Source organism: Somniosus microcephalus, chromosome 16 (assembly GCF_052327205.1).
Source record: "Somniosus microcephalus isolate GS21.2 chromosome 16, FLI_Smic_1.0, whole genome shotgun sequence".
NCBI lineage: Eukaryota > Metazoa > Chordata > Chondrichthyes > Squaliformes > Somniosidae > Somniosus > Somniosus microcephalus.
In genome coordinates this window covers 102,110,841-102,132,411 of record NC_141002.1, presented here as the reverse complement: position 1 = coordinate 102,132,411, position 21,571 = coordinate 102,110,841, and the positions used below count along the sequence as shown (strand labels likewise).

The 21,571-nt window shown below is 48.2% G+C and overlaps 2 protein-coding genes and 1 long non-coding RNA gene across 3 annotated transcripts in view; 2 read left to right on the top strand and 1 right to left on the bottom strand.

The window, feature by feature from the left end:
* Positions 1 to 15,528, top strand: part of LOC147106439 (protein mono-ADP-ribosyltransferase PARP12) — a 29,115-nt gene extending 13,587 nt beyond the window's left edge. Inside the window, exons 7-10 of the mRNA XM_086009596.1 lie at positions 6,779 to 6,866; positions 10,176 to 10,278; positions 11,710 to 11,830; positions 13,991 to 15,528. Coding sequence (XP_085865722.1) covers positions 6,779 to 6,866; positions 10,176 to 10,278; positions 11,710 to 11,830; positions 13,991 to 14,058 — 380 coding nt within the window. The 3' untranslated portion in view covers positions 14,059 to 15,528. The remainder of the gene's footprint in view (positions 1 to 6,778; positions 6,867 to 10,175; positions 10,279 to 11,709; positions 11,831 to 13,990) is intronic.
* LOC147106438 (uncharacterized) lies at positions 12,816 to 18,304 on the bottom strand. Its single transcript, XR_015081458.1, has 3 exons — positions 18,064 to 18,304; positions 14,054 to 14,117; positions 12,816 to 13,038 (listed from the first exon to the last, which is right to left on the bottom strand). It is a non-coding gene; the product is annotated as an uncharacterized LOC147106438 (long non-coding RNA).
* The window catches only part of LOC147106437 (zinc finger CCCH-type antiviral protein 1-like), a 26,752-nt gene continuing 22,331 nt past the window's right edge, over positions 17,151 to 21,571 (top strand). The window contains exon 1 of the mRNA XM_086009597.1: positions 17,151 to 17,503. Coding sequence (XP_085865723.1) covers positions 17,479 to 17,503 — 25 coding nt within the window. The 5' untranslated portion in view covers positions 17,151 to 17,478. The remainder of the gene's footprint in view (positions 17,504 to 21,571) is intronic.

Sequence of the window (21,571 nt, the reverse complement as noted above, 5' to 3'; positions counted from 1 at the left end):
GAAAGTTATTATTGAATCTGCCTCCACCACCCTTTCAGGTAGCGCGTTCCAGATCATCACAACTCGCTGCGTAAAAAAAAATCTCATCTCCCCTCTGGTCCCTTTGCCAATTACCTTAAATAACATTTATAAAACTCTGCTTTTGGTGTTGGTATCATGCTTTAGGAACAGGAGGAGACCATTCGAGCCTGCACATTCACTCAGATCATTGCTCATCTATACAACTCCATTTACCCACCTATGCTCCATATCCCTTGATAGCCTTACCTAACAAAAATCTATCGATCTCAGTCTTGAAAACTCCAATTGTCCCCCAGCATCCGCAGTGCTTTGGGGGAGAGAGTTCCAGATTTCCACTACCCTTTGTGTGAAAAAATGCTTCCTGACATCACCCCTGAGCGGCCTGGCTCTAATTTTAAGATTATGCCCTCTCGTTATTGAGGAAATAGTTTCTCTGTATCTACCCTATCAAACGTTTTTAACATTCTAAACCCCTCTCAATCTTCCATCCTTCCTTAACTTTATGCAACCTGTCCTCGTAATTTAACTCTCGAAGCCCCGGTATCATTCCGGTGAATCTGTGCTTCACCGCCTCCAAGGCCAGTTTATCCTTCCTGAGTTGCGGTACCTGAACTGAACCCAGTGTCCAGTTGGGTTCTAACCAAGGCTGTGTAAAACCGAAGCGTCACTCCCTCCCCTCTGTATTCCAGCCCCCCTTGAGATAAAGGCCTGAAGGGATAATTACAGTCCTAGCCCTTTTGGGCTACCCCAGATCAGGCGTATTCCCCAGACGTTCACCTTCAACTTAAGTTAGAGATAGCCGAATTCCATAAGATGCTTAAATGGGTCTAAAGGTTCAGGCTATCTCTCCCTAAAGGAAAGGAACGACTGAAGATGTTACCGTCCTCCGGATAGCACCTTTAATAGGTTGAACTAGACTGTAACCTTCTGGATATTATGAGGGTCCGGAATACTCCCCCAGAATTCTGCAACTCCTTACAAAAGAGTGTACAGAATTTGGGTTCGCGAGTTTATACAGAATTTGAGACAATTCTAAAAATATATTGTTTTATTTAAGAGCCGACTTTCAGTTAACAGCTGTTGAAACAGTCGCAGCATTAACAATTCAAAATACAATTCGCTTACTTTTCTTATTTCTCAGAGATCCTTATTCTCAAATCTTTACTTCATTACATTTCTTATTTCTTACTTATTTCTAAATCCAGAACATCCACCAAAATCAATTACTTTGACTTCCCGAGACTCATAGTTAAAGACTTAGAGATGCCTCTGAAGAGTTAGAAACGCTTTGCCTGTTCAGCGAGTTCTGACTTTCTGTTGAAAAGGTCTTATTTTTATACCCTTTTGGCAGTGGTTTCTTCTTTGAAGTTCTCTGCTGATGTCAGCTAATTGTCTTTATTGATACCTCTTTCGAATGCTTTCTATCTTACTGTCAATTCAACTATTGCATGCTGTGGTAAACCACTGTTATTGTTGTTGCACACTGTTGTACCTATGCATGCCTCAGCATGTCTCTGCTGGCTCCGCCCCTGGCTCCACCCACAGGCCCAGGTATAAAGGTGACCGCTCTGCAGCCCCCTGCCTTCTTGGAACCCAGTCAACCACGAGAGACATGCTCTGTTCTTTGCTAATAAAAGCCTTTAGTTACTCTCCTAACTCTCTGTCTTTTATGAGTAATTGATAGCGCATCAATTTTATTAGCAAAAACAAAATGTCGACAACAAACGCTGAGCAGCAGGAGCTGCTGCGAGCCCTCAGACCAACATGCCTGGACCTAGACCCCCAAGAAGCGGGTTCGGTTACCAAATTCGCTCATTGGCTGCGTTGCTTCGAGGCCTACCTGCAAGCCTCAACTGTGACCCTGGACGAAAACAAGTTGGAAATCCTGGCCTCAAAGGTGAGCCACCAAGTTTATACAATAATCCAGGACGCGACGACCTACGCGGCGGCTATCGATCTGCTAAAAGGGCAATACGCACGCCCGGTAAATACGGTCTATGCCAGGCACCTCTTAAGATCCCGCAGACAGCAGCCCGGGGAATCGGTGGAGGCCTTCCTACGGGCACTACGGATACTCGGCCAAGGCTGCGATTGCAAAGAAGTATCAGCCACAGCACACACGGAGGGACTGATCCGAGATGCTCGTTGCGGGTCTAAGGTCCGACTACTCCCGGCAGAGACTGTTGGAAAAGGGAGAAATGGACCTGAGAAAGGCAGTGTCCCTCGCGCTCTCGCTCGACGCGGCCCACAGGAATATGGACGCCTTCTCCCCTAACCGCTCCGCAACGTGGACGCCACAACCTTGGGTCATGGGACCGCCACCTTCAACTGCTGCTGCGATGTCCAAGGCACAGAAATGTTATTTTTGTGGCCAGGCAAAACACCCCAGAGCACGCTGCCCGGCGAGAAACGCTACCTGCTCCGGTTGCGGGAAGAAAGGACACTATGTCAGCGCCTGCAAAGGTAAAACCGCTAACGCCAGCAGCGCCGCGTGTGAACCGTGGGGGCAGCCATCTTGTCTGCCATCTTGGGCTCCCCCAGCCGTGTGGGGATCGGGATCATGGGCGCCGCCATTTTGTCCACCATCTTGGACGTCTCCAACTTCAACCACGGGGGACCCGGACTCAACCACCGCCTCATCTGACGACCACATCGACTCGCTCGACCATACGCTGGCCTCTGTGACGCTGGACCAATCTCTCCCTCATCAAGTGTCCAGGTCCATGATGGACATTACGGTAAACGGCCGCGCCACTACCTGCCTTTTTGACAGCGGGAGCATGGAGAGCTTTATCCACCCCGACACGGTGCGCAGTTACTCTCTCCCGGTCCTGCCGACGCGCCATCGGATCTCTTTGGCTTCCAAAGCCCAGTCAGTGGACGTCGGTGGCTACTGTGTAGTGACCCTTTCAGTAAGGGGCACAGAATACAAAAATTTTAAACTCCTGGTCCTGCCCCATCTCTGCGCTGCCGTTCTACTGGGGTTGGATTTTCAGTGCCACCTTAAAAGTGTCACATTAGCGTACGGCGGACCCCTCCCCCCCACTCACAGTCTGCAGCCAGCAGCTTTTAAAGTGCCCGCCGCGCACCATTTGCAGCCTCTCCACCCTTAAAGTTCCCCCCCCCTCCTTGTTCGCTAACCTCACCCGCGACTGTAAGCCCATCGCTACCAAAAGCAGGCGTTACAGTGCCGGGGATAGGAGCTTCATTAAATCCGAGGTAGCAAGACTCCTGAAGGAAGGGATTATTGAAAGTAGCACCAGCCCATGGCGAGCACAAGTGGTGGTAGTGAAGACTGGTGAAAAACAGCGCCTAGTTATTGACTACAGCCAGACGATCAATCGCTACACCCAGCTAGATGCATACCCACTCCCCCACATGGCCAATCAGATAGCACAATACCGGGTGTTCTCGACGATTGATCTAAAGTCGGCATACCACCAGCTCCCCATCAGGGCTGAGGACCGCCAGTACACAGCTTTTGAAGCTGACGGTTGTCTCTACCACTTCCTCAGAGTTCCCTTCGGCGTCACCAACGGGGTTTCAGTCTTCCAACGGGAGATGGACCGGATGGTCGACCAGAATGCGCTCCAGGCCACTTTCCCCTATCTAGACAACGTCACCATCTGCGGCCACGACTAGCAGGACCATGATGTTAACCTAGAGAAATTCCTCCGTACGGCCCAGCGGCTGAACCTAACATACAACAAGGACAAATGTATGTTTCGTACCAAGCGCCTTGCCATTCTTGGCTGTGTAGTGGAGAACGGAGTCATCGGCCCCGACCCCGACAGGATGCGCCCCCTTATGGAGCTCCCCCTCCCCCACTGCCAAAAAGCACTGAAGAGATGCCTAGGGTTTTTCTCGTACTATGCTCAGTTGGTGCCCAACTATGCGGACAAAGCCAGACCCCTCATCAAGCCCACCTCCTTCCCCCTGGCAGCAGAGGCCTGTGCAGCCTTCACTCTCATAAAAAGAGATATTGCGAGGGCCATATTGCGAGGGCCACGATGCACGCAGTGGATGAGTCCATCACTTTCCAAGTGGAGAGCGACGCATCCGACTTTGCCCTAGCTGCAACCCTTAACCAGGCGGGGAGACCCGTGGCCTTTTTCTCAAGGACCCTCCAGGGCCCCGAGATTCGACACTCCTCTGTCGAAAAGGAGGCCCAGGCCATTGTGGAAGCTGTGTGACATTGGAGACATTACCTGGCCGGAAAACGATTTACCCTGCTCACTGACCAGCGTTCAGTAGCTTTTATGTTTAATAATAAGCAGAGGGGCAAAATCAAGAATGACAAGATCTTGAGGTGGAGAATCGAACTCTCCGCCTACAATTATGATATCTTGTACCGGCCCGGGAAACTCAATGAGCCCCCAGATGCCCTATCACGTGGTACATGCGCCAACGCGCAGGTTGATAGGCTGAAGACCCTCCACAATGACCTCTGCCACCCGGGGGTCACCAGGTTTTTTCACTTCATCAAATCCCGTAACCTGCCCTACTCCATCGAGGAGGTCAGGACCATGACCAGGAACTGCCAAATCTGTGCCGAGTGCAAACTGCATTTTTATAGGCCAGACAGAGTAAGCCTGATCAAAGCCACGCGCCCCTTTGAACGGCTGAGCGTCGATTTTAAAGGGCCCCTCCCCTCCTCTGACCGCAATGTGTACTTCCTCAACATAATTGACGAGTACTCCCGTTTCCCGTTTGCCATCCCTTGCTCAGACATGACCAGTACCACGGTCATTAAATGTCTGAATGACCTCTTCGCCTTGTTCGGTTTCCCTAGCTATATTCATAGCGACAGGGGCTCATCCTTTATGAGCGACGAACTTCGTCAGTACCTGCTCGCGAGAAGTATTGCTACAAGCAGGACCACCAGCTACAACCCCCGGGGGAATGGCCAGGTGGAAAGGGAGAATGCGACTGTCTGGAAGGCAGTCCTTTTAAACTTGAAATCTAAGGGCCTTCCGACCTCTCGCTGGCAGGAGGTCCTCCCTGCGGCGCTCCATTCCATTCGGTCACTGCTCTGTACAGCCACCAATGCCACCCCTCATGAGAGAATGTTCTCCTTCCCCAGGAAGTCCACATCGGGGATCTCGTTACCGACATGGCTGACTTCTCCAGGACCCGTCCTACTGCGGAAGCACGTGAGGTCCCATAAGACGGACCCCCTGGTCGAGAGGGTGAGCCTCCTCCATGCCAACCCTCAGTATGCTTACGTGGTGTACCCGGACGGGCGGGAGGACACAGTCTCCATACGAGACCTCGCACCTTCGGGTGCCTCCGAAACACCTCCTTCGCCACCCACCACTACCCACGCCTACCCCCAGTACGCTTACGTAGCGTACCCGGACGGGCGGGAGGACACAGCCTCCACGAGATCTCGCACCTTCGGGTGTCCCTGAAACACTACCATTGCCATCCACCACTACCCACAACCCAACCCCGCTAGACGACATGCCGCAGCCTCAGGACCTGTCATTGACCACCCAACCACTCAATGAGACGCCTGATTCAACGTTGGATGCTGCACCATCACTGCCGCCACCACGACGATCAGGACGGCATACAAGGCCACCTGATAGACTTACTTACACCAACCTTTAGTACACTTCACCCCGCCGGACTCAATTTTAAACAAGGGGTGAATGTGGTAAACCACTGTTGTTGTTGTTGTTGTACCTATGCATGCCTCAGCATGTCTCTGCTGGCTCTGCCCCTGGCTCCACCCACAGGCCCAGGTATAAAGGTGACCGCTCTGCAGCCCCCTGCCTTCTTGGAACCCAGTCAACCACGAGAGACATGCTCTGTTCTTTGCTAATAAAAGCCTTTAGTTACTCTCCTAACTCTCCGTCTTTTATGAGTAATTGATAGCGCATCACATGCATAATTATGTCTCTACCTTTTAGGTGTTCCAAAAACCATCATCAAAACAATGACAGCAATGATTTCTGTTTGATGTCATTCTTACCGAAGATTCTTCATTCAATTCTTAATATTGGCTTAACTGGTTTTTAGCAGACATTTTGACTCCATGGTGTTCCAAGTTTAATACAAACACAATGTAATTGCTTGGTGTCATCTATTGAAGTCATATCTTCAAAGTCTTTTTGTTGGTATGGTTTTTACTATTTATAAATCAAGACCACTTTAACTGAATGTTTCATGCATTTCTAGCTATCTCAATTGGTTGCATATTTAATCGTGTTTCCTGTCTTCCAAGTTTAACATAAAACTATTTGACCAGCAGGTGTTTCTTTTACTTGATGTGGCCTTTTCAAAGGCACTTGGTTCTTTTAATGTTTGTGTTTCTGTTTTACATGTTAGTTTGTAACACCTTAAACTGGGTCTTCTCATTGTGTTGGTTGCAAACCATAGACTTTTCGGAAGCACCAATGGTTTGCTTCAATCTTTCATTGTTTTAGTATTTTTAACTAATTCCCATTTCAAAGCTTGTTTACAACTTTGTTATCAACTGATCTTATCTCAGAAGCCTGTATTTCTGTTTACAGCCTGTGTCTCTGAGGCTTTAGATTTTTAAACCCAGTATATCATGTATTAATAATATCAGTATTCTGTTCATATTATGGTGTATCTTTCTGAAATATGGCATATTCCCTCACAGGCCAACATCCCATTAGCTCGTTTGGTTGCTTTTTGCACCTGTCTACTCGCTTTTAACGTATTCGTCTTGAATCAGCTTTTCTCTCCCTGTTTCCTCGGAGACATTTTTTCTAATTTTTTTTTCTAGAAATGATGCAGATCAACCTGGCAACTGGGACAAAACGAAAACTCAGACGGAGACCCAAGTTTCGAAGCACGGGGAAGGACTTCGGCAGGTGAGCGCAGCCGAGACAACACTGACAAATGAAAAGAACGAACTTGCATTTATATAGCGCCTTTCGTGACCTCAGGACGTCTCAAAGTGCTTTACAGCCAATGAAGTAGCTTTGAAGTGTAGTCAGTGTTGTAATGTAGGAAACGCGGCAGCCAATTTTGCGCACAGCAAGCTCCCACAAACAGCAATGTGATAAATGACCAGATAATCTGTTTTAGTGAGGGATAAATATTGGCCAGAACACCGGGGAGAACTCCCCTGCTCCTCTTCAAAACAGTGCCCTGGGAGCTTTTACGTGGATCAGAGAGAGAGAGAGAGAGCAGACAGGGCCTGGGTTTAATGTCTCATCCGAAAGATGACACCTCTGACAGTGCGGCGCTCCCTTAGCACTGCACTGGGAGTGTCTGCCTGGATTTTGGGCTCAAGTCTCTGGAGTGTGATTTGAATCCATGACCTTCTGACTCAAAAAGACAAGAAGCGCTACCCACTGAGCCACAGCTGAGAATGAGACAAAACTTGTCGGTTCAGCTCTTGTCACAGACTCTGCCATTTAGCCCTTGATCCCATCCCCCTCCAGAGCTGCTCTCCCAGCATTGAGTGACCTCGGGATCCTATCTGACCCGAAGACCCACTTTCAAACCCCTCTATCCCTGTCAGCGATTTCCACCTCTGCGACACCACTCATCTCATTCATCCCCATCAAAATGAAAACCTTCACCCATGCCTTTTGTTGGCCCCCCAAGCTCGATGCCTCCAACACCCTCCTCACTAGCCTCGCAAAGACCCATCCTACATAAAATACTGGCAGGGTTAGTGATATGCTAATAGGGCAATAAATGCTGGCCTTGCCAGCGACACCCACATCCCATGCATGAATAAACAAAAAAAATAGGGTGAGATGAAGTAGGAGGTGCGTGTGGAGCATAAACATTGGCATAGACCGGTTGGGCTGAACGGCCTGTTTCTGTACCATAAATTCTACCTAACTCCAATTTTGCCAAAAGTCCGCCAACCACGTTCTATCCCACACCCCAAGGCTTCCTCATCTACTACTCCCTGCCACACAATCATCGAATCATAGAATGATGCAGCACAGGAGGGGGTGCAGCGGCGATTCACCAGGCTGATACCAGGAATGGCGGGAATGACCTATGAGGAGAGACTATGTAGTTTAGGGATGTACACACTGGAGTTTAGAAGATTGAGAGGGGACCTCATAGAAGTGTATAAAATTCTGACAGGTCTAGACAGACTGGATGCAGAAGGAATGTTTCCCTTGGCGGGTGAGAACAGAACTAGAGGACATAATTTAAGGATAAGGGCTAAACCATTTAGGACAGAGATGAGGGGGAATTTCTTCACTCAGAGAGTGGTGAACCTGTGGAACTCATTGCCACAGAGGGCAGTGTACGCCAGCTCATTAAATATATTTAAGAGGGAATTAGATATATTTCTACGGGCAAAAGGGGTTAAGGGTTACGGAGAGAAGGCGGGGACGGGATACTGAATTAAAGGATCAGCCATGATCTCATTAAATGGCGGAGCAGGCACGAAGGGCCGAATGGCCTACTCCTGCTCCTATCTTCTATGTATCTATGTATCTAGGAGGAGGCCATTTGGCCCATCATGCCTGTGCCAGCTCTTTGAAAGAGCTCTCCAATTAGTCCCACTCCCCCCTGCTCTTTCCCCAGAGCCCTGAAAATTTTTCCCCAATTATCTAATTACCTTTTGAAAGTTCCTATTGAATCTGCTTCCACCGCCCTTTCAGGCAGCGCATTCCAGATCACAACAACTCACTGCATAAAACAATGTTTCCTCATCTCCCCCTCTGGTTCTTTTGCCAGTCACCTTAAATCTGTGCCCTCTGATTATCGACCCTTCAGCCATTGGAAACAGTTTCTCTTTATTTACTCTTCCAAAACCCTTCAAGATTTTGAACACCTCTATCAAATCTCCCCCGCTCTAAGGAGAACAACTCCAGCTTCTCTAGTCTCTCCACTGAGCTTAAGTCTTTCATCCCTGGAACCATTCCAGTAAATCTCCTCCGCATATTCTCTAAGGCCTTGACATCCTTCCTAAAGTGCGGTGCCCAGAATTGGACACAATTCTCCAGCTGGGGCCTAACCAACGTTTTATAAAGGTGCAGCATAACTTCCTGGCTTTTGGATTCTATGGGGGCGATTTTGCCAGCCCTGGGAAGGTGGGTAAGGAGGCGGGACTGCCGGGAAAATGGCAGAATCTGGGGGCGGATAACACCCGCAACCTGCCTCCGTGCCATCTTCCCAGGAGGCGGGTACCCGACCCGCGCTGGGAGCCGCCTCCCTGAGGCAGGAAGGGGATTAGTGCCAATTAACAGCCTGTTAATAGGTAGTTAACAAGCAGTTTTTTTGAGAATCCTTATTTTCAGCCCTGAAATGTGGGCTTCCCGACGGCTCCGAACCGCGCCTGGGTCAGCGAGGCGGGCCGTCGGTCTGCGGGGGTCGGAGGGGCCGAGATGTCAGGTGTGCAGGTGAGTAATGAGTGCATGTGTGCAGAGGTAGGTGTGTGTAAAGTGTTTTAATAAGTTTTACTTACCTTTACTTTCTCCTGCAGGCTTCCTTCCTTCAGGTCTCGGGAGTCCCTCAGCTCACCGGCACAGAAAGCAGAATGGCCGCTGAACTGTCAAAAGCTGCAGCCTCTGCTTTCTGGTCTGGAGAGATCTCTAACTGAGCCTGAGTGGAAGGACTCAACTTAGAGGACAGATTGTCAGTGTTTGACAGCTTCACAGAGCCGTCAAACGCTGACATTTCATCTGTCAAAAGCTCTTGACAGATGAAACGTCACTCGCTGACATCACCTGTAACCGGCTTTCCCTTAATTGGCCTGCTGAGCCCGCTGGGTGGGTTTAACAAGGTCAATCAAGGGAAAATAGCGTGGGTTGGCCTCAAGTCGATGGAGGCGGGATTAAAACCTGACAAGTGGGAGTCCCGCCTCCAAAAGCTCCCCATTGAGTAAATCCAGCCCTATGATTCTAGTTATAAACCCAAGGATCCCATCTGCCATTTTAACAGCCTTCTCGACTTGTGGTCATTGAGCTCCATTGGCTCCCCTCCCCCCAATGTGCTGAATTCAAAAATCTTTCTTCTTCATTTATCAATTCCCTCCAGGACATCACCGCTCCTGACCTTTGCTGTCTTCTTCAGGCCTATGTGCCAACGTTGGGTTCTTCTTGGTTAGTTTAAAGTGTGGGTTTTTTTAAGTGTTAAAAGACCCTTTGGTTTATCCCAGGCAGTGATTATAAAACCTGCATTTTTTTTTGCGCAATATTTAGTGTTTCAGAATCGATGGGCCACCTGAACCTCTCTCGGCAGGGTCACCGGTATATATGGCAGTTCGCAGGAAGACATGGAAAATGGCACAAATTCAAAACACAGGTAAGGAATCGTTTCATAGAATAGTACAGCACATGAGGAGGCCATTCGGCCCATCGAGTTTGCGCCAGCTCTTTCGAAGAGTAATCCAGTTAGTCCCACTCCCCCGCTCTTTCCCCATATCCCTGCAATTTTTTCTCCAAGTATGTATCCAATTCCCTTTTGAAGGCTACTATTGAATCTGTAGCCAGTACGGCAATTAAATCCACCAATCATATGGGAGGTAGCCGGTACCATCACCACATGGCCTTCTGACCAGACTCGGGTGGATAGCTTGAGACTTCCCAGCACTGGGACGAACTGATTGGGCAGCCAACCAGTCCGAAGCAGACAAGGTTAAGTGAGGCGGGGAGATCTTACGGCGCACAGACTGTTGGAAGCAACATAGAAACATAGAAGATAGGAGCAGGAGTAGGCCATTCGGCCCTTCGAGCCTGTTCTGCCATTCAATGAGATCATGGCTGATCATCCAAATTCAGTACCCTGTCCCTGCCTTCTCCCCATATCCCTTGATCCCTTTAGCCTTAAGAAATATATCCAACTCTTTCTTGAATACATTTAATGAACTGGCCTCCACCGCCCTCTGTGGCAGAGAATTCCACAGGTTCACCACTCTCTGGGTGAAGAAATTCCTCCTCATTTCAGGCCTAAATGGCTTACCCCTTATCCTTAGACTATGACCCCTGGTTCTGGACTCCCCGGCCATCATAAACATCCTTCCTGCATCTAGTCTGTCCAGGCCTGACAGAATTTTATAGGTTTCGATGAGATCCCCTCTCAATCTTCTAAACTCCAGTGAGTATAAGCCCAATCGACACAACCTCTCCTCATACGTCATTCCTGCCATCCCAGGTATCAGCCTGGTGAATCTTCGCTGCACTCCTTCCATGGCAAGAACGTCCTTCCTCTGGTAAGGCGACCAAAACTGCACACAGTATTCAAGGTGCGGTCTCACCAAGGCCCTGTACAACTGTAGCAAGACATCCTTGTTCCTGTACTCAAACCCTCTCGCTACGAAGGCCAACATACCATTTGCCGCCTTAACTGCCTGCTGCACCTGCATGCTTACCTTCAGCGACTGGTGCACAAGAACACCCAGGTCTCTTTGCACTTCCCCTTCTCCCAATCTATTGCCATTCAAATAATCTGCCTTCCTGTTTTTGCCACCAAAGTGGATAACCTCACATTTATCCACATTATAGTGCATTTGCCATGTTTCTGCCCAATCACCCAACCTGTCCAAATCGTCCTGGAGTTTCACGACATCCTCCTCACAGCTTACCCTCCCACCCAGCTTTGTGTCGTCTGCAAATTTGGAGATATTACATCCAATTCCCTCGTCCAGATCATTAATATATATTGTGAACCCGAGACCGCTGGATCCAGCGGCCTTTTGACGTTCCAGATTTTCTGAATTTCTTCTATATCTTACAGAGCGGAACAGACACTGACTGCTCGGTGACCAGTAGGGAGATCGAGTCTGAATACAGGCGGGACCAACATGGGTGCATGACCTTTTCTGTTAATAACAGCAAGTTCCAGCTGGACTTCTCGGGTAAGTGATACTCTTGGCTGGACCAAATGCTGCTACTAAAGGATGTTTCCGTGTTGTAACTTCCATGTATTGCTATGTTTGCCCATTACCCAACTAGGCTTACCAGAGAGCTGAGATACAGGTTGGCAGAGCCATGTCTTGGGGAACCCACAACTGAGTGTAACCAGCTACAACCATGCAAACTCCCCGCTGCTTGTCCAGCCGGGACCACACTGCCCATTAAACATTGGCTTGCAGGGTCATCTGGAGCCTGGTGGGAAAAATCCCAGTCCCATGAGTTCAGAGACTCTTATAGATGGGAGTGCTTCTCTGAGGGCGGCTTTACACTGAGACTGTTTCAGATTATATTCGTCCAGTTTCCATCAGTGAGCCAGGCTAGTTGATCAGTCATTGACAGTGCCTTGGAACACTGCAAGACCTAGAATCTTACAGCACAGAAGGAGGCCATTCAGCCCGTTGTGCCTGTGCCGGCTCTTTGAAAGAGCTCTCCAATTTAGTCCAACTCCCCAGCTTTTACCCCATAGCCCTGCAAATTAGTCCTCTTCCAATATATGTCCAATTTAGTACAATGTACAATGCCTATTTGGCACCCGATTCCCATTCCCTCACAGAGGGTTGACATTGTGCCAAACATCCTTTGCCAACGCATTTCTTTGGAGCTACCTCGACTCCAGAGACCCTGCCTACCTTCGCACCCCCCCTCCCCCAGGAGGAGAGAGAGGTAAAAGGACGTTGATCTCATAACTACACCATTCCGCCATCTTGCGTGAATTCCTTTCACTCCTCTGATTTAAATCAAAAATCCGTCTCGTCATTTCAAAAGCGGAAGAATTGTATCCCTATAATTGTAGTGTCTCATTTGAGTTATTTCTTTTGTCAGTTTCAAAAACTTAAAACACAAAGAGGGCTAGATGTTGTAAGATCTTAATGATCTCAGAGTTCTTGGACAAGACACCAATAGGCAGCAGCCAGTATGTTTGCGCAATAGATCAAGATTTATTAAGCATACAGCGTAATATACTTAACAAAAGACGATAGTTTTAATGAGTAGCTCACAGCCCTTGGTCTCTGGAACCTCCCGGACACAGATGACATCGTCTTAAGTCTGTTCCTTTGTTCTCGCAGTACGTCTGTGTGAAGTTGTTCTTTGAGTATCGAGGTTTTAACCCTTTTATCAAAAGTTGGTTTGGCCAGTGTCCATATATGACCTTTAACAAAATCACCTTTTTTAATTGGTTCTAATGGTCAAAATACCATTGTCACTCACACTAAGGTAGCATCCCGCCTTTCCAGTATTTCTTCACCAACTTTACCATGTTCAGTGTTATCTTGTTTATAGTTTTTCACCCCATTGGAATTTACTTTATCTTTTATTTCTAGCTTCCCTGGTACAAGGCCTTTATACCAAGGGCCCATATCAGCGCTGTTTCACTAGTCTTGAGGTATCCAAACTATCTCACTTTAATCGACCAGATAAATACTTTATCTCCATGATCTCTCTCATTTTATGTCCTTATACTAATTGTGTAAAACGGGTGATAGCGAATCAACAACCCGTTTTACATCTCCCCGATTTTACTTTTCTATTGAAGTCAATGGAAATAAAACCTGGGAGAAATGGGAGGTGCTGCCGAAGAAGCCTTGGCGAGTCGCTGCAGTGCATCTTGTAGATGGTACACACTGCAGCCACGGTACGCCGGTGGTGGAGGGAGTGGATGTTTAAGGAGGTGGATGGGGTGCCGATCAAGCGGTCTGCTTTGTCCTGGATGGTGTCGAGCTTCTTGAGTGTTGTTTGAGCTGCACTCATCCAGACAAGTGGAGAGTATTCCATTACACTCCTGACTTGTGCCTTCTGGTGGTGGAGAAGCTTTGGAGAGTCAGGAGTTGAGACACTCGCTGCAGAATACCCAGCCTCTGACCCGCTCTAGTAGCCACGGCATTTACATGTCTGGTCCAGTTGAGTTTGTGGTCAATGGTGACCCCCAGAATGTTGATGCTGGTGGGAGATATGGCGATGGCATTGATTGATTGTCAAGGGGAGGTGGTTAGACTCTCTCTTGGTGGTGGTAATTGCCTGGCACTTGTGTGGTGCGAATGTTAGCTCCAGTTGGAATGTTAAGATTATATCACCGTTTAAACGTTTTCATTTTCATTTCTCAGCCATGACACAGACTAATCTGACTACCGGTGCAACACGCAGTGTCCGACGGGTTCCCCTCTCACCGTAAGGAGCCACGTAACTGGAGGAACTGCCTCTGTCTGATGATCCTGGGCTTTGCTATTCCACCTGCGGAGAAACAGATGGAAACTGGTTTACGGCGATAATGGAAAAGGTTCTGGCTCATCCGCTGATTCCCATAGCATCAACGCTGCAATCTGACTAACCGCCACTAGCCATGTATTTGATTAATCTGCCGATTGTTTTTCAAATCTTTAAACTGCCAAAATTACACCACTGCTTTCCTTGAACTGTGCAATAAGCAACATTTAAAAAAAAAAAAAACTGGAAAAATCTAGCTAAGGATTTTTGGAATGGGACATTAAACCGAGGCCCCCATCTGCTCTCTTAGGTGGATGTAAAAGATCCCACGGCTCTATATTGAAGAGGAGCAGGGGAGTTCTCCCCGGTGTCCTGGCCAATATTTATCCCTCAACCAACATCAATAAAAAAAAAATACAGAACTCTCTGTGGGATCTTGCTGTGTGCTAATTGGCTGTCACGTTCCCTACATTACAACAGTGAATACACTTCAAAAAGTACTTCATTGGCTGTGAAACGCTTTGGGACATCCTGAGGTCATGAAAGGCGCTATAGAAATGCAAATTCTTTTTATCTTTCTTTTAAGTGTCTCCTTAAAACCCACTTCTTTGACCAAGCTTTTGGTCACTTGTCCTAATATCTCCTTCTTTGGCCAGTTTTTTCTGTGAAGTGCCGTGGGACATTTTACTACATTAAAGGAACTATATAAATGCAAGTTGTTGTTGTTTCTGATGTTTACGCCAGACTCTTATAATGAAAAGGAGAGTCGCTCGCTCGCTCGCTCACACGGTCGGCACACATTAACTTTTATCGACGGGCAAGAAACGGGTGATAGTAATTCAGCTGCCCGCTGTATAGGCTGCCGTCTCGTGCGGTGATAGTGTTGACAACCCTCTAGGATGGTCCTGGAGTCTCCGTGAGTTAAATACAGGCCAGGACGGCAGGTTTCCTTCCCTAAAGGACATTAGTGAACCGGTTGCGACAATCCGACAGCTTCATGGTCACTTTTACAGATGCCCGTTCATCCATTACCAGATGTTTTAAACTAAATACAATTTCTCAAACTGCCATGGGGGGAGGTTGGAACGGGATTATTAGCCCAGGCCTCTGGGATACTAGTCCAGTAACATAACCACGACACTATTGTACTCCTACGATATTACCCCACGAAGGCAGTGGAGTAAATGTCGAGATGGTCTACAGTTCATCGAAAGCATAAATATTCATTAGCATCAAGGGCTCAGTGATGGGCGACAGTGTCGGTGATGTAATCTCTGGGTTTCATATTAACATTAGTTCTCGCCTTTTTATTACCTCAGCCAATCGGCTATATCTGAAACTGTCAACAATGCAAATCATTTATCTTTTGCTTGCATTAACTTCATTTATGGGTGTTTTGTATCTGTGAACAAACCTGAAATAAAGTTTTGTGGTGCTGCTCATGTCTCCCTGTCTCTGTGATACATAGACTCTCACAGCACAGAAGGAGGCCATTCGGCCCATCATGCCTGTGCCGGCTCTTTGAAAGAGCAAATGAGTCCTCTTCAAGTACATGCCGAATTGCCTTTTGAAAGTTCCTATGGAATCTGCTTCCACCGCTCTTTCAGGTAGTGCGTTCCAGATCACAACAACCCTCTGTGTGGAGAAATTTCAACTCAGTTTCGCTCTATTTCTTTTGCCAATGGTTTTAAATCGATGACTTCTGGTTAGCAGCCCACTAGCCAGAGGAATTTGAGACGTTTGCAAGATCCCATCAAACTGCAGCTAAAAACATTTCAAGGACATTCCCCCCCGCCCATATAAATCACACAATTCCCTGCTCGTTCCGTCTGCCAAGTTTGATGCTTACTTCACTGACCAAGTCTATTGTGTTTTACAGCCATAGATTAACAACACACAAGGAGGCCATTCGGCCCATAGTACATGTGACATGAATCTTGTCATACATGTGGAAATGACTTCTGAAATAATGCTGGTGGCACTGTCCAGGGAGAGTATAAATACTTGGGCATGGGCCCAGCTTGTGCAGGACATTCTTTAACAGGAACTAGTGAAGGACACAACTAGATCTCCATGTTGAAAAACAGTTGATTAAAGCTTTGTTTAATGCTTAGACCAAGTGCCTAGTAGTTTTCTTATGTCAACATGTATCACTGCTGGCTCTCCAACTGGAGCTGTCTACTCTCATTCCATGTCCCTGCCCTATCCCCGTATTGATTTATATTCCTGCTTCTCAAATATTCATCCAATTCCTTTTTAAATGATGACATAGGATCATAGAATCTTACAGCAAACAAGGAGGCCATTCGGCCCATCGTGCCTGTGCCGGCTCTTTGAAAGCGCTCTCCAATTAGTCCCGCTCTCCAATTAGTCCCACTCCCCCTGCTCTTTCCCCGTAGCCCTGCAAATCTTTCCTTTTCAAATAAATATCTCAAAGTGTCAGCCGTGGTTCAGTGGGTAGCACTCTCGTCTCTCACTCTGAAGGTCCTGGGATCATAGTCCCAGAGACTTGAGCACATAATCCAGGCTGACACTACATTGGCTCCTGGTTAAGCAACGCCTTGATTTTAAAATTCTCATCATTGTTTTCAAATCCCTCCGTGGCCTCACCCCTCCCTATCTCTGCAATCTTCTCCAGCCCTACAACCCCCGAGATCTCTGCGCTCCTCCAATTCTGGCCTCTTGAGCATCCCTGATATTAATCGCTCCACCGTTGGCGGCCGTGCCTTCAGCGGTGGAATTCCCTTCCTAAACCTCTCCGCCTCTCCCTCTCCTCCTTTAAAATGCTCTTTAAAACCTGCCTCTTTGACCAAGCTTCTGCCCTAATATCTCCTTCTGTGGCTCGGTGTCAAATTTTGTTTGATAATCGCTCCTGAAAAGCACCTTGGGATGTTTTGCTACGTTAAAGGCGTTATATAAATACACGTTGTTGTCAACAATGTCATATTTTCCCCTGGATGAGAAGGTCCATGAACATAAATAACGTGTGACCAGTCACCCTTGTGATCCAAGGACCAATGATGAGACAGATATGAAGAGCTGAGGAAAGCATGAAGCAGGATCACTCCAAGCCACTCCTTGCAGGGATGCCCTTCAATGACGACATCTGTTTTGAAGAGTTTTCTCAACTCCCCGCAAATTTTTTATTGGACTTTCAGCTCCAGTCTCAAACGAGATTCCCAGGATTGGCGATGTGAATTCAACATTAATCTAACTGAGAGTAGTACAACCCAGTTAAACCCATCAGTTTGGGGGAAATTCCGCGACATCAGGAAACTGAAGATGACAAAAGTGAAACTGATCAGCGGGCAAGATCCGCCCGTCAGTTTCTCTTTGCCAGAGGTTCAACTCAAAACACGGGGGCTTCCTGGGGTCCCCTTGGAGCGTCATGGAGCACGGCTACAGGCCAGGAGGTAAGGAGACCACTGGACATGTTTCGGGACTTGGGGTTGGGTCGGAGAAGCTGCCGTTTAAACAAAAGCTGGATGTGACGTCTTGTAATATTGACACAGCATTAAAAATAACCCAAACCGGCGATAGCAATTCAATGGCAGGCTAGTCCATCCAACAACCCATGGGCTGATTGTCTGCAGTTTCGGGGAATGAGTCCATCTCGGTAGGTTTACCAATAGCGCGGGTTTTAATGCTTTTTCGTTTCTTCCTTAACACCTGCCCCCACCCCTCTTTTTACTGAAAGTTATGGTAATGTGGAGTGGGGTTAACTCGCTGACCTTACTGCTGGGAAAGCCCCGAGAAGATTCCAAGGACAGTCTCATTTTCTGGAGCAACGTTTTGTTGATTGGAGACCCAGCTTGGTGAAGATCAGGCTGCTGGGACAACAGCAAGGTTGAAAAACAGAGGAAAGATGTGTGAAATTGGCAGCCGGGCCTTCTGCTGCCTGGGCCCTAAGCTCTGGAATTCCCTCCCTCAACCTCTCCGCCTGGCCTCCTTTAAGACGCTCTTTAATACCCACCTCTTTGACCAGGAGCTGCCCTAATATCTCCTCATGTGGCTCGGTGTCAAGTTTTGTTTGATAATCGCTCCTGCGAAGCGCCCTGGGACGTTTTACTACGTTAAAGGCGCGGTATATTCAGGGCGACCATAGGTCCCCGGTTTCCAGGGACAGTCACCTGGATGAGGGACTGTGTCCCCGGGCAAGAGACCCCGGTTCAGGAAACTCGTCCCCGAATACGCACGGGTTCAAACCAGGAGCCACGTGACCCCGAGCTCCCCTGCGGTCGGTCAATAAAGTGGGCTGTGTTGTGCGGCGGGCGTGTTCCCATCAGCGGGAGGGATGTCAATCTCCTGTTTTCAACCAGCAGGAGGGGTGGACTCACCGAGGGGGAGAGGGGTAGGGGAGGAGGTGGTAAAGATTTTGAATCCTGGGAAAGGGTTCCAGGAGCTGGAATAGAAAATCGGGCAGGGTGTAAAACAGGCTGCCGATTCGCTATCACACGTTTCAGGCTATGGTCGAAGACCAATTTCACCCCCAATGAGTTGATTTCAACACAGGGAGGAAAATGACATTGTGGGATGGTCTCCACAAAGCCTAGGAAGCAACAGAGAGGAGAGATTGGGTCGACTAGGCCTGTATTCACTAGAGTTTAGAAGAATGAGAGGGGATCTCATTGAAACGTATAAAATTCTGACAGGACTGGACAGGCTGGGTGCAGGGAGGATGTTTCCCCATGGCTGGGGGCGGGGGTGTCGAGAACAAGGGGTCACAATCTCAGGATACGGGGTAGGACATTTAGGACTGAGATGAGGAGAAATTTCTTCACTCAGAAGGTGGTGAACCTGTGGAATTCTCTACCACAGAAGGCTGTGGAGGCCAAGTCACTGAATATATTTAAGAAGGAGATAGATAGATTTCTAGACACAGAAGGCATCAAGGGGTATGGGGAGAGAGCGGGAATATGGTATTGAGATAGAGGATCAGCCATGATCATATTGAATGGCGGAGCAGGCTCGAAGGGCCGAATGGCCTACTCCTGCTCCTATTTTTCGATGTTTCTAAAACAAAAAAGAAAGAACAAACTTGCGCCCTTTACAACCTCGGGACGTCCCAAAACACTTTACAGCCAATGAAGTGTAGTCACTGTTGTAATGTAGGAAACGTGGCAACCAACTCCCACAAGCAGCAATGTGATAATGACCAGATAATCTGTTTCAGCGATGTTGATTGAGGGATTAAATATTGGCCCCTACTTTTCTTCAAGATAGTGCCATGGGATCTTTTACATCCACCTGAGAGAGCAGATGGGGCCTTGGTTTAACATCTCACCCAAACAATGGCACCTCCGACAGCACAGCACTCCCCTGGAGTGTCAGCCTAGACTTTTGTGCTCCAGTCTCTGGAGTGGGACTTGAACCCACGACCTTCTGACTCAGAGGCGAGGGCGCTACCCACTGAACCACAGCTGACAAGTTGATGAAGGATAAAGGAAGAGAAAGTGGTGGGAGCTAAGAACTCCACAGGATAGATACCGAGAGAAACTATTTCCTCTGGTGGGGGAATCCAGAACTAGGGGACATAATAAAATTAGAGCCAGGCCGTTCAGGAGTAAAATCAGGAAGCACTTCTTCACAAAAAGGATAGTGGAAATCTGGAAACTCTTGCCACAAAAGGCCATGGATGCTGGGGGATAATTGGAGCTTCCAAGACTGAGATCAATAGATTTTTGTTGGGTGAGGGTATTGAGGGATGTGGAGCACAGGCGGTAAATGGAGTTGGGGTACAGATCAGCCATGATCTAACTGAAGGGCAGGACAGGCTTGAGGGGCTGAATGGTCTCCTCCTATTCCTATGTACTGTGGTGCCACCTTTTAATGTGTGCGAGATGCTAATGAGCTATTTGAACATGGAGCACCCCAGTAAACTGGGATGTTCGAGAGGTGTTGGGAAGTCCGTCTCCTGGTGCAAAAACAGAAATCACCGGCAACACTCAGCGTGTCTGGCAGCATTGGTCGGGAACGGATGAATTCATGTTTTGGGTGTGGACCATTCATCAGAACTGCAGCTGCAGGTTTTTGCTTTCAGTTCCTGGAACAAGGTAGGTCTGGCTATTTTTAGACATGCCGCTCTGCGAGAATGTGAATCAACACAAAGGAATGCTTCAGGAGACAACCCGAGAGCGCTGAAGGCCCTGAGACGTCAAGCTTCCTGTAGGAGACTCTCTCACATTGGCTTCAGTCCCTGAAGAGCGCAGAGCGAATCCAGATTCACAACATCACGCAGGGCACTGTGGGGTGATTTCCAACTGCGTGTCGCACATTCCTCGCCCGGGAAATGGACAGTCGGCAGTTACAATCCTGAGAGGAAAGGGCAGGGAATGGGGGGAGGGGAGGGTCGTACTCTTGTCCGCTCCATTGACACCCAAGGCCTACCTGATGCAGCTTTCAGTCTGTAATTGGTCAACCTGTCCGCCCGCCTGCCCCTCCCTAGCTCTGTAAACTCCTACAACCCTCCACGATTTATGCTCTCCTCCAATCCTGGCCTGTTGCGAGTCACCGAGTTTCATCGCTCCACCATTGGCAGTCAGGCCTTCAGCTGCCTGGGCCCCGAAGCTCTGGAATTCCCTCCCTAAACCTCTCCGCCTCTCTCTCCTCCTTTTTAAAACGCTCCTTAAAACCTATCTCGATGACCTGTCCTAATATCTCTTTATGTGGCTCGTTGTCAAATTTTGTTTGATAATCGCTCCCTGTGAAGCGCCTTGGGTTGACGACGTTAAAGGCACTATATAAATGCAGGTTGTTGTTCAAAGGCGTTGGCAGTGGCCACCTTCCAACGACTTCTAGGCCACCCCAGAGGATGCTAAGAGTCCACCGCACATTGCCAGGCGTAGGCCAGACCAGATAGGGCTGGCAAGGTCCCTTCACCGAAGGACATTTGTGAACCAGTTGGGTTTTTACACCAATCCACCAGTTTTTGTGGTCATGCTTCTTCGTGCCACCCACAAGTTACAAGATTTATTTAACTGAGGGAGTGCTGCACTGTCGGAGGTGCCGTCTTTCGGATGAGACGTTAAGCCGAGGCCCTGTCTGCTCTCTCAGGTGGACGTAAAAGATCCCATGGCACTATTTCAAAGAAGAACAGGGGAGTTATCCCCGGTGTCCTGCGGCCAATATTTATCCCTCAACCAACATAACAAAAAAACAGATTATCTGGTCATTATCACATTGCTGTTTGTGGGAGCTTGCTGTGCGCAAATTGTCTGCCGCCTTTCCCACATTACAACAGTGACTCCACTTCAAAAAGTACTTCATTGGCTGTAAAGCGCTTCGAGACGTCCGGTGGTCGTGAAAGGCGCTGTATAAATGCAAGTCTTTCTTTCTTTCTTTATTTCACAACATGCCATGGTGGTATTTGAATGCATGACCTCTCAGTTGTCTGCCCAGTACCAGAACCATTCCGTTACATGTTGTGTCATCTGTGGCTCAGTTGGTAGCCCTCCTGCCTCCGAGTCAGACCGTTGTGGGTT